The sequence below is a fragment of the Mus caroli genome, chromosome 1 (assembly GCF_900094665.2).
Source record: "Mus caroli chromosome 1, CAROLI_EIJ_v1.1, whole genome shotgun sequence".
In the NCBI taxonomy this organism is placed as follows: domain Eukaryota; kingdom Metazoa; phylum Chordata; class Mammalia; order Rodentia; family Muridae; genus Mus; species Mus caroli.
Genome location: NC_034570.1, coordinates 121,772,659 through 121,784,505, shown reverse-complemented (window position 1 = coordinate 121,784,505; position 11,847 = coordinate 121,772,659). Strand labels below are relative to the sequence as shown.

Sequence of the window (11,847 nt, the reverse complement as noted above, 5' to 3'; positions counted from 1 at the left end):
TGACTGGTGTGAGGTGGAATCTCAGGGTTGTTTTGATTTGCATTTCCCTGATGATTAAGGATGTTGAACATTTTTTCAGGTGTTTCTCTGCCACTGAATGTGGATTCTTTACCAGAGATAACTGCAACAACAATTAATAGAAAACTTAGGCCGAACTTTTGAAAAAGAGCAAGGACAGTTTGGAAGAGGAAGGTGAGATGGTATAATTTTACTAAAGCCTCAGAAAATAACATAAATAATTAAAAAAAACAAAATAAATAATACTACACTATACCGGTTACTGTGGACTTTCTAGATATGAACAGTTTATATCACTCTAATTTTTAGCAAATTAACCCTTACAAACAGTAGGTTGTTAGCTAAGTATGGTGGGACAGCCTGTAATCCCAGTACTCAAGAAGGTTACTACAACTCTGAGGTCATCTTTGTCTCAAGAAATGAACAAACATATGAAACCTAGAAAGTCGTAACTGCATTGTAGTAAATATATTTTCTGGCCAAATACTTTCTTTTTTCACCTGAATTCACAAATGTCCATAGTTGCAAGCTACACATTGGTGATTTCTGTTAAATATGAAAGAATAATGACAGCAAAGAAGAAAATAAGGTAAAAATAAAAACTGAAATATAGAACCCAAGCTCCTACCCACAATGTGCTGTACAGACATCACTAATTGATCAAATTGACTGGAGGAGTTTTGAACTTGTTTGAAGATGCTGAAGGTCTTACATGTCATATAAAACCACCAAAATTTCTCACAACACAAAAGAAAAAAAAACCCTGCAGTTACAAAGATGACCACACTTCTCCGATTGTTCTTTTAACCTGAATGGAAAGAAGACTAGGATCCTCATTTCAGTAGCTCTTTCTGCTGAAGGAAATTAGGAGAATTCAAAATCAAGTGGGTTATCTGTACTTTGGACTTCCTTCCAAAGTCCAGGGAGCATCATAGAAGAGGGGGCAGAAAGATAGCACCAGCCCCACACCAGAAAGGATTTTGGTAGAACAGTGTCTTCGGGACAGGACAGGACAGGACTTCTGCCTTTATAGACTCCAGGAACTCATAGCAGCTGTGGATGTTTGTACAACAACTCATCAAGAGCAAGCCAATCAACATTCCGGGGAGGGGCACAGATTCCCACCCTACCCGAGATGCTAATAACTGTTAGGGGATGCTGGGAAGGGAGAGTCAGGTTCTTTTTTTTGTTTTTTGTTTTTTGTTTTTTGTTTTTTTAAGGCTATAGGTCAACCTGGTAGGTTGACCACAATACAGTGGATGTCTCCACAACCATAGGGAGACATAGGCAGTACTAAATGGGTTCTGTGGAAGACATGTCTATATGTGTAACTATATCTGTATCTAATCTATATCTATTTATATCTCTATCATCTATATCTTTTATCTGTCTATCTCTATAAAACTATAAATTTATGGCCATGTGTAAAAAAACAATATTTTAGATTTCATACCTAGTGCAGTTAAATGCAACTTACGAGTTAAGTAAATATTATGGTCTATCTGTGACTTCTTTACTATGCAAAATTTATTTTAGGTCAACTCAGATTTTCATATATATGACAGAAATTGTTTCTGGCAATTTAATTTTCCCTCCATTTAGTGTGAGCATGTGGCTAACTAGATTTGTAAGTGGGCTGACAGAGGCAATTTTTAGGATCCCAAAGGAATGGCATTTTTCTTTGTGAAAGAACTACTCAGGGATTCACATTCACCGTACACTGGGTCCATAGTACACCCTGCAGTCTGAATGGGATGGAGAACCACCAGAATGTACTGTAAAAAGTTTTTGTTTAAAGTAACATCACAGTTGAATCACGCTGCAATTCACTACATTTTTTTTCAGGCCTCAACTAGAGACTCACTTGAGAACAAGGTTGGGTGGAATTGTATATTTCTGAGGTCATAAACATCCTTTAAAAGGCTGAGAATGATTGTTCTGAAACACTGGTCATAAAGTTCTCCATTCTGTGCTTTTTCATTGACAATCTGAGCAAGAATGTTCCTGACATAGAACTTCAGGGCTCAGACCCGAGATGGCTTATTTCACTGTAGATGAACGTGGTAGGACAGAAGGTTATTTTAGGGCGAATTTAATAATTAAATATATACATGCACGTTTGTAGTAGTATAATAGGACTAAAAGTTCAAACTATTTAAAGGGATACAGTTTGAAAATGTCTTTCTCTAACCCCTTCCTTCTCTTGTGGAAGCTATCCCCATTCCAATGCCTGTGGATCATTTCAGTTTTGATGTACATGGGTAGGCATCCGAATGCACACATGAATACACACACAAGCACATGAATAAATATAGCTTTAGAAATAAAAACTGTATGATGAGTATTGTTCAGTTGCTAACTCCCTGTTTTTTATTACCCAGCGTGGGTGGGTTGCTGATAATCCTAGTTTACAGACGCAGGTTTCCCTCTTTCCAAAGTATCCCTGAAACACATCACACAGTTCAACCATGTTCATGTTTTCACAACATTCCATTTATGGGAATCTCAGATGCATCTCTTCAGTTGTTAAAATAAGCAGTCATCTTTTGTAACAGGAACCATTTATAGTCTTATGTGTATGTATGTGCAGGATGGATTCTTAAGAGGGACATTTCAGATTGAAATGTGTGGCAGCTAAATATATTCTAACAGTCTCCGTGTCCCCTGAGGAGTGGTTTCCGATTATGCTCTCTTGCCATTAAACTCATCAGGTTGAAACATGTTCTGGGGAGACCATAAGTTTTGAACATAAGTGTGAGGACTGAAGTTCAGACACCTAGCACTCACATGAGAGCTGGATACAGAGTCATAGTCACCTGCATCTCAAAACTCACCCCTGTCACTTTCTGGTGTGACCCTGGGGAAATTACCTGATGCTACCAGGTTTGAGTTTCTTTTCCTTCCTTTCCTTCCTTTCCTTCCTTTCCTTCCTTTCCTTCCTTTTCTTCCTTTCCTTCCTTCCTTCCTTCCTTCCTTCCTTCCTTCCTTCCTTCCTTCCTTCCTTCCTTTCTTTCTTTCTTTTTTTCTTTCTTTCTTTCTTTCNCTTCCTTCCTTCCTTCCTTCCTTCCTTTCTTTCTTTCTTTTTTTCTTTCTTTCTTTCTTTCTTTCTTTCTTTCTTTCTTTCTTTCTTTCTTTCTAGCTGGAGACAATGAAACTTTATTTAAAAACCAAACCACTTGGAAAATATATTGCAGGCTTGACACAGCAAAGAAACAGATGTATCACTGTTTCAAGTAATTAATTGGTATTAATACAACATAGTACTTATCCAAAAGATAAGGTGCTATGTTGGGCCTTATTTAGCAACACTGCTAAATAAATAAATAAATAAACAAATAAATAAACCCAAGCAAAAATGGCATTTGTCAAGAAAGTGTGTGCCTCTCTTGCTCTACAGTGGTCCTAGCTTTCTGTGGCCCAAGTTGCTCACTTTCTGGCCTTCTTGTTGCTGTAAGGCTCTGTAAATTCAGAGCTGATTAATACTGGGTTCACACTTCTCGACAATTCCTAGTTACTGTTTATTTTCAGCCACTGGCATGTGAGTGACAGCCAACTACCTTGCTTTTCATAAGGATGTGTCACTTTGCTGCACAAGTCAGTGAGGGAGGCTGTTTCCCATGTTCACTGTGTGACACTGTCCAGCTTCTTCAGGGGCTTCTAGAGTAACAGAATTTGAAGAAATGGACATTCTCATCTTGGCGGTACATAATACCAGGAACCTTTAGAAGTGACTCAAAGCACTCCACCTCCTGTATCTTAGATCCAGTGTGCCCTGCATATAAGACAAAACTAAGCAAAATATAGATTTGAAAAGGAAATCCTTTCCTCTAAATTCCTAACCTACTGGGTTTTGTTTCCCAGCATATGCAAGGTGGTGTGGTGATACTTCTGGTCAACAGGATTTGTCAAGCTTCTCTGAGGAGAAGCACCTCTCCTCAGATTTTATCAGCAGGTTGAAGAGAGCTACCAGCCTGGATGCTTGTAGTAAGAAACTCAGCTCTTTGTAGAAGGTTGATCTCTACTACAGAATAGACACTTGCATATGAATATTTAGGATCTAGACCTCTCCTCTGAGCTATCTGCGATCCAAATCTTAGCACCAGCTTCTTCCCACTTCACCTTCTATGATTCGGATGTAAAGGAACTAGTATCCAGCAGTGAGCAGCATTTGCCTGGAACTTGCTGTATCTAAGTTTTCCTCATTCATAAACATTGCTTAACATATTAAAGTCTCATTCTTCCTTTTAAATAACTTGCCCTCAGTCTGAATGGTCACTGCCAAACAATTTTATTTTCTGATGGATGACAGAGACTCCTTCATCTTCTTGGTCATTGTTGGGATGAGGTGCATGTGGTCATCCACACACTTGGCCACACAGCTGTCTAGCTGTCGCTTCACCTGAAGCTCCTTAGTTCCTGCTTCCATTGAGTCTTTGGCTTTGTCATTGCAATGCATGGTGCAGCGGGCCAAGCGGTCCTTGAACCTTTCCAGCTCTCTTGTGACCAGAGCCTGGGCTTGAGCCAGAGGCGCATGGTAGCACTTGATGCATTGGTGCACCTGCTGCATAGATGCTTGGGTGTCTTCACAGCAGTTGGCGCTGCACCAGAACACAAGGCCCTGCATCTTCCGGATGTTCTCTATCTCCACACTTTTCACCATGGCGTCCACAGCCTCCTGCACTCGGAGTTGCTGCACCTCCGCCATGGCGACCCTCAGGTTTGAGTTTCTTAATCTCTCCAACAAGGCTGATGGTGTTTGGTAGGTGTTTGGATGTCATTCAGCACATTTTCTTTCCTGTTCATAATAAACACTAATTTGTGAGCCCTAGAGGCTGGATGCTTGCCCTGCCCAGGACAATCCTGCAAAGTGGATCATTACACTGATTTTTATAGGTAAAGCAACCAAGACAGAGCCATTATGAAGTCACACTTGTTTGAAAGCAGGTGGTTTAAACCACAGTATTTGAAAGGCCCACTTCTCTCAAAAACTGGATCTCCTTACCACCTCCCCAGTGCCTTTAAAACCACAACAGGTCTGTGGGCATTTCCTGTAAGTTTGTATGATCCTATTCCAATTTCTCCTTTAATTATATTTAAATGCACAAATCCAGTTGTAGAAGCAGCAACAATTACAAGTAAAAGATATTTTCCCAAGACACTACCTTGTTCCTAGCTCACTACCACTTAGACTGTGATTGACAGGCTAATAAGCATCCATGAAAATGCTTTATGCTTAAATAGGACCATACACGAACCTCTCAAATCTGAGAAGCCTTGAGCTAAACCATGTCCTTTGTCCTTCTTTCCTTCCCTCCTTCCATTCCTTCCACAGGGAGAGATGGCCACAGTAAAAGCTCACCAGAAGAAAATTTGCATCCCTTATTCACAATGGAAACACACCTGGGTCCAGAGGTTGGAGAGACCATCCTTTAAAAATATCATGTATTTTGGAATTCACAGGTCTATTTTTCCCAGAGAGGTTTTTCACATCAGCTTTTTTATCCTCCAAGCCAGGTACCTTCATGCAGTAATCCAGGAAGCCACTTGATCTCATTATCTCTGTGTATCCCTTCTCACAGCCACAGACTCCTCCCTATAGTACAGAAAATACATTGGTGGTTACATAGGAGTTGTGAAAATGAACACAGTATTCAAATATCAGTGAAATCACTTAATATTTATCTTTGTATGTCTTGGAAATCCAGGAGTTTCAGCAACTGATTTACCAAAGGGATAAATCCAATAATCCATAATCCAATTTTCTACACCCCAATGTCAGCATTAAATAACTTGCCAGATCTTTCTTTTTATAATTTATATTTATTATTTATTTATTTACTTATTTTAATTACTCACTTTACATTCCACTCACTGTCCCCTCCCGGTCGTCCCTCCCACCACCATTCCCCCATCCCCTCTTTCCCTTCTCTGAGTGGGGTATCCCCCACTCTTTGCCAGGTCTTTCTAATGTGCTTATAATTCAGATTTTTTTCCAAAGATGACATCAAAGTTCTCTGAGAGTAGGGTGTATTAATATGGCATTTCTTCTCTTTTAGAGATGCTTATGGCATTTTATCAAAGTTTCATCTTTAATTTTCCTTCACTAGTTTTGGACACCAGCTTATAGGTTTCAGCTTTCTCTTCTTAATACAAGGGAAAGCCACAGGTCTATGCAGACATTTCCTTTGAATTAGGTGATGCCTGAGTGCTGTCATTACCCCACATACTCAATGCCGTTATCCCCTGTACCCTTGGTGCTGAACTAGTCATGACGGCTGTTCTGCTCCTAGGAGGGAGGTCCAGGTAGAGAAAAGACACTTTATTAAAATCACATTTAAGGGAAATATGCCATCTATCCATCTCCCTCAATTACTCTTCATTATCGTAACTAGAGTGTCATATTATAACAATCCCTGCTTGACATCATGACAATGTGTTCTTTATATTTGCTTTTGTAGTTTCTGGTCACTTTCATGTATAATGAGTATCTTGGACAAGCTGACTATGATGAACGATGATAGACAAGGCTTCCTATCTGTCTTGGGAAGTGAATCAGAAAGTAATTCCTCTTAGTCCAATAGACAGACACTGGGAAATGAGAGAAAAGAAGAAGGGTGTGATTATCAGTCTTTATGACTCTGTCTTTACACCTTCTGGCATTTTCTGAACAGATCTCTACCTCATATAGTCACTTATGCCAATCCAGTTCATCTTGCTGGGATTATCAGTTGTTGACTGAATTTGATTTTAAGGAGCAATAGCTACTGAAACTGAATAAGGCACCTTGATGCTCTACAAAAGGACAGATGGCAGCCAAAGAAGCAAATGCCATAACTAACTGCCCACAGTTCAGTGCAGGACAAAGCTATAACAATGCTCTGTATTTTCAGTTGATGGAAGTTATCACATGGTGGCATTATTGAAGCCATCTTTACAAGATGAATCTCTATTCTTAGTCTGAGAAAAAAGCTGTATCTAGTTAGGTGTATGTGCCAAGGGCTTAGGGGAGAGTTATTTAGGTTTATTAAGTGTCCATAAGGCTGGGTAAGGGCAACTTATACTTTGCAAACATTGTGAGGCCAAATAAATTTATTTCTTCTGCTTTTTTTTGTTTGTTTATTTGTTTTCTGTAGACCTACCCATGTCTTTTCTGTGGTAAAGAATTAACCCATCTTGAATTAGAAGAGTCATAAAATATGACTGAATACTTAAGTTTCCTCATTGCATTGTTTTTTTGGATACATACATTGTAAGAAGAAACCTGCTTCTTTAAGAAATGCAACACAGCTTTAAAATATTATATATGCATTGCAACTAGTAATACCCACTAATTACAATACCATGTGCATTTGACAAAAGTTCCCAACCAGAAGTATGTGGAAGAGATGGGGGAGAAAACACCCAAAAAATCCTGCTCTAAAAAAAGAGAGATATGCATGTATATGCATATATACACCCCCCAAACACACACACACACACATACACACAGAGAACACATAGATACACACACACACACACACACACACGCATACACACACACACCACACATGCACAAACACATACAAAGACAAAGACACACAGCATTTTTTTCCAGTCATGGTCATATGTTTAAGCTAGTTTTTAGCAAACTAAAAACTCTATAAACATTGTAGTACAACAAATTTTTAAAAATACATATTATCAGGTAGGAACAGCATGGACATATTTCAAAACAGCTCACTTGCATGAAATGCTGATAATGGAATGCATAAGTTAACTAAAACCAGGTATTGGTAGATAGAGCATTAATTAGCTGGAAGGTAGATTGGATAAGCTGCTGTCTTGGCAATTGTTCTCCCTCCAAGTGTCTCTAGATGGCGATGTAGGCACATAAAATTGCTGCCTGGCGTTAGCAGAGGTACAGGACCCACACTACTCTGTGTGTGTGTGTGTGTGTGTGTACATATATGTGTGTGTGTGTGTGTATATATATATACATATACATACATATACATATATATCACTGAAATTGTAATTCATGTAGGGGAGCCCAGCATGAAACTCACCTGCGTGCAGTAGGAGAAAGGTTTTTTGCACGCTGGAATGCATTGCCGAATAGCAGCAGGGCGTGCCTGAGGGGAGCAGCCACCTACAAAGAAAATATTACTGTTATTTGCAGGTTTATCTACTATCGTCATATTTAAAAGTTTTCTCTTCCTCTTCATACTGGGGACCTAGTTATTATTGATAACATCATTATTATTTTATCATGGCTTAAATGCACATGTCAGCTATGTGCTACAATCCTAGCTTAGTAGTCACTCCAGGATGTGCTGAAAATGAGACATTTATAGTGTTTTTTCCATGTTCATTGGCATTGAGAGTCTATCATGGGTCTATAATTGAGGGCAAAGCCTGTGAGCACCCAGATCAGTACAAGAATTGATGGCATCACTATTTGGGTTCAGGAGTAGCAAACACAGCTGCTTAGAGACTCATTCTATGCATACATTGTCCCTCCAGCTCCTGGGTAACCCAGCTACATACTAGGTTGAATCCAAAAGCCAAATTACTATTGCTCCAGGGGCCACAGGGCCAAGCCCTGAGGCAAGGATTTTTATATGAACCAGGCATAATGAACATACACAGTGACATACGGATCTTCCCCTTCAGCATGTGTGTAGAAGCAAAAGCATAAAGTCTAGGATGAACAGTCTGATGTCTTACATAGCACATGCAGGTATTAGGCACATATCTGAGTATACAAAACTGGCATGTGTCTCACAGCCTGAAATCCACCCCTGTACTATAATGGTTTTGGTTTTGTCTTTCTTGATTCAAAGCAGTAACAGACATTAAGTTTCAAGATAATTAGTTTGAGAAGTTGATGCACTTAAGGGTAGTGTTTAAACTGTATTCCTATGATGTCAGGCGAATTTATAGGCTCTAGTCGTTGCAATGCAATACTTGTGAACTAATTACACTTTATGGTGTGGCAGCTAGCAAAAAGGCTTCAGGCTCAAGGCAATACAGGAAGTGTCAGGCTTAGACATATTCAGGGAATGAAGCAGCTAGGTTGTCACTACTGCTGAAAAAATTAGACAAATAACAAGTACCAGAATTCAAAACAAAACAAGACACAAAGCCACTGCAGTCTAGAGGTAGCACCTGGAGTTGAAACTGGTCATGTGGATTTCAGTGGTAATGACCACACAGGACCTGCCTATTTTACAATCATGTCTGGGGAGAGGACATCTGCTCTTCAAGCTACAGGTCTCCAGAGAGGACTACTCCAACTCACAGAGATTATAGAACACAGCTTTTAGATTTCAAGAGTGAAATTAGGCTGTAGTCGTATTTACCAGGTGATGCCAATAGTCCAAGCTTACTTGTCTAGTGGCCTCATGCTGTGCACTGAGAAGGTCCATTGGGCCAGCATAGCCCTCTACTGTGTAAGCTCTCTGACATGGATGGAGGAGGAGGAGGAGGAGGAGGAGGAGGCTTTCTTTCGTTCCTAGGTAGGCATGCTTACAGTGTACTTAGTTTTAACAACTTACAAAATGACAAAACAAGGTATCTCAAAATAAACTACTGTATGGATTGCACTATGGCTTAATACCAATAATGTGAAGGCACGTAAACAGGAAAAGGGTGGGGGGCTGTGATTCTCCAGCTGTTGTATACTTCTTGCATAAGGCTCTTTGTCAGTTGCAGTACTAAAGAAAAATCAATGTCAATTTAATTTGCTTTGACAAGGGGACATCAAAAAATCTTTAAAATTATTGAGAAAACCATTTGTACAATCAAATTGTACCCACTTTTAAGAATAAGGAGTGTTTCCTTCAGACTATTTTTAGGCATTAAGTAATTGCCCTAAGTAGGAATACATTCTAAATCAGCCTGCAGTGGGTAAACACGAACATCCATAACGTAAATGTTTCTCATTGCATCGTTAGCACAAAACATTTCAATTTAAAAATTGTATGTTTATCAGCTCTGTGAATCTCAGCTGCAGAGGAGAGTGGCGTGAAGCATGTGGAAGGAACATGGGAAGGACTGGAGCTGATGCTCAGTGGATCCCTCTCTGTGTCCTGGCTGAGATGGCACAGCGTTTAACATTTTAGAGAACACCATTTTAAACAAGCAAGCATCTTCCTAGGATTTATCAGAGATCATGAATTTAGGACTATTTCATTGTGTTTAGGACTGATCTGCTTGGCTTAAACACTTTACTATCTCATCACATAGAATTGTTGATTTCAAAGATGGAAGTGAGGGCCTAATGAAAACCTGCCATGAAGACCATCTAAGCCACCTGCTCTTCCACCTTGCTTCAATTTATAAGTGAATTCTTCAACAGAAGCACACTGTGGGAGCCTTTTGAAGTCTCCACATGAATCTTAGGAAGGAGTACCTGTGACATTAAGGCCATCTGAGCGCTGGCACCACACAGTCCGCTCATTATTGTTCCAAAGACTTGCTTTCCATATGTAGTGATAACATTTGCCACCTGCAAGTGAATATGAAATCAGTAATCCCATCATATCTCTCTTATCAACAGAATGAGCATCAATGAATACTAAAGCACTGAAACATGGTCCTGGTACCTGTGCATGGTCGTGTTTCTAGAACCTGTTGGGGGCAGCTATCTTGATTCTCGAAAGACTGGATTATGAATGTCCTTGACCTAGATTGGCGGCCTGTGGTCTCGAAGCTTCTTCCATCAATGCAGGATAGCTCACACTTGCTCCACTCAGACCATGGGGTAATGTGGCAGTCTCCTGGATAGTCACATAGTGCAGGGCAGGAGGAACATTGTGAGAACAGGGGCTAGACATCCATGACAGGAATGGGGTATGCAAAGGGGGATGCAAGGGGGGCATGCAAGAAGGCATGTAGTAGAAGTGTAGGGACAAAGATTTAGTGTTTCCAGTCTGAAAGCACTAATATTGGTGAAATAATTTATAGTTAGGTTAGCAAAAGAGTGCAAAAATGAGATTGCCATAGATAACTCTGGTTCAAGTTATAGTAGTTACAACTTGAGCATAATGTGGCTGCTGGAGGGGAGGTGGGGAGGATCTAGGAGTTGGTGGAAGGTAAATAGCACCCAGAATAAATTGTATAAAACAAATCTATTTTCAATAAGAGGAAAATAAAACAAAAATTAAAACGAAGATATAAAGACTATAATGACTCAGTTCTCAAAGAGCCGGGTAACATTACAAAATGGATGTGCACAGAAACCATGGAATAGATTACTTAAGTACCCTATGCGTAGGCACATTGATTTGTCCATGTAAACATACAGAATAGACAAATGGCACATACTTTAAACATAAACATTTACATGTGAATGATGTACACTTAAATCTACATGTGTATATGTAATATGTAAATGCACACATGCATGCACATACACATTGTACTGTCAGCTGGTATTTTGAGACCTTAAATTACTCAATGTAAGCTGAATTGCATTGTTAGCATTAAAATAAAGGAATCATTTTGTTTCTCGTAATGATCTTCCCATCTACACAGAACCTGACTGTTCACAGGGTGAACTCACAGGGTCCCACTCTTGCTGGGCTGTCTCCCAGCATCATCAGTCTCCAGATCCCATCAGCATTCTGAGTGTTGGAGATGTGGAGACATTGCTGGACCAAACTGTTATCTAGATGCTGAGCCCACTGCTCACTGAGGCGAGTGAAATGGGATGGGATTCCATTTTAAAATAAAAGCAGAGTTTTTGTTTTAAAAGCCAGTGTTGCTCTTTCTTTCTTTCTTTCTTTCTTTCTTTCTTTCTTTCTTTCTTTCTTTCTTTCTTTCTTTCCTTCCTTCTTTCCCTTCCTT

At 39.7% G+C, this 11,847-nt stretch overlaps 1 protein-coding gene and 1 pseudogene across 1 annotated transcript in view; both read right to left on the bottom strand.

The window, feature by feature from the left end:
• The window catches only part of Thsd7b (thrombospondin type 1 domain containing 7B), an 879,842-nt gene that overhangs the window by 10,950 nt on the left and 857,045 nt on the right, over positions 1-11,847 (bottom strand). Inside the window, exons 23-27 of the mRNA XM_021164520.2 lie at positions 10,605-10,778; positions 10,412-10,507; positions 8,064-8,146; positions 5,419-5,611; positions 4,386-4,764 (exon numbers count right to left, since the gene is read on the bottom strand). Of these exons, the coding sequence (XP_021020179.1) occupies positions 4,386-4,764; positions 5,419-5,611; positions 8,064-8,146; positions 10,412-10,507; positions 10,605-10,778 (925 nt within the window). The remainder of the gene's footprint in view (positions 1-4,385; positions 4,765-5,418; positions 5,612-8,063; positions 8,147-10,411; positions 10,508-10,604; positions 10,779-11,847) is intronic.
• Positions 4,307-4,726, bottom strand: LOC110297873 (annotated as a pseudogene).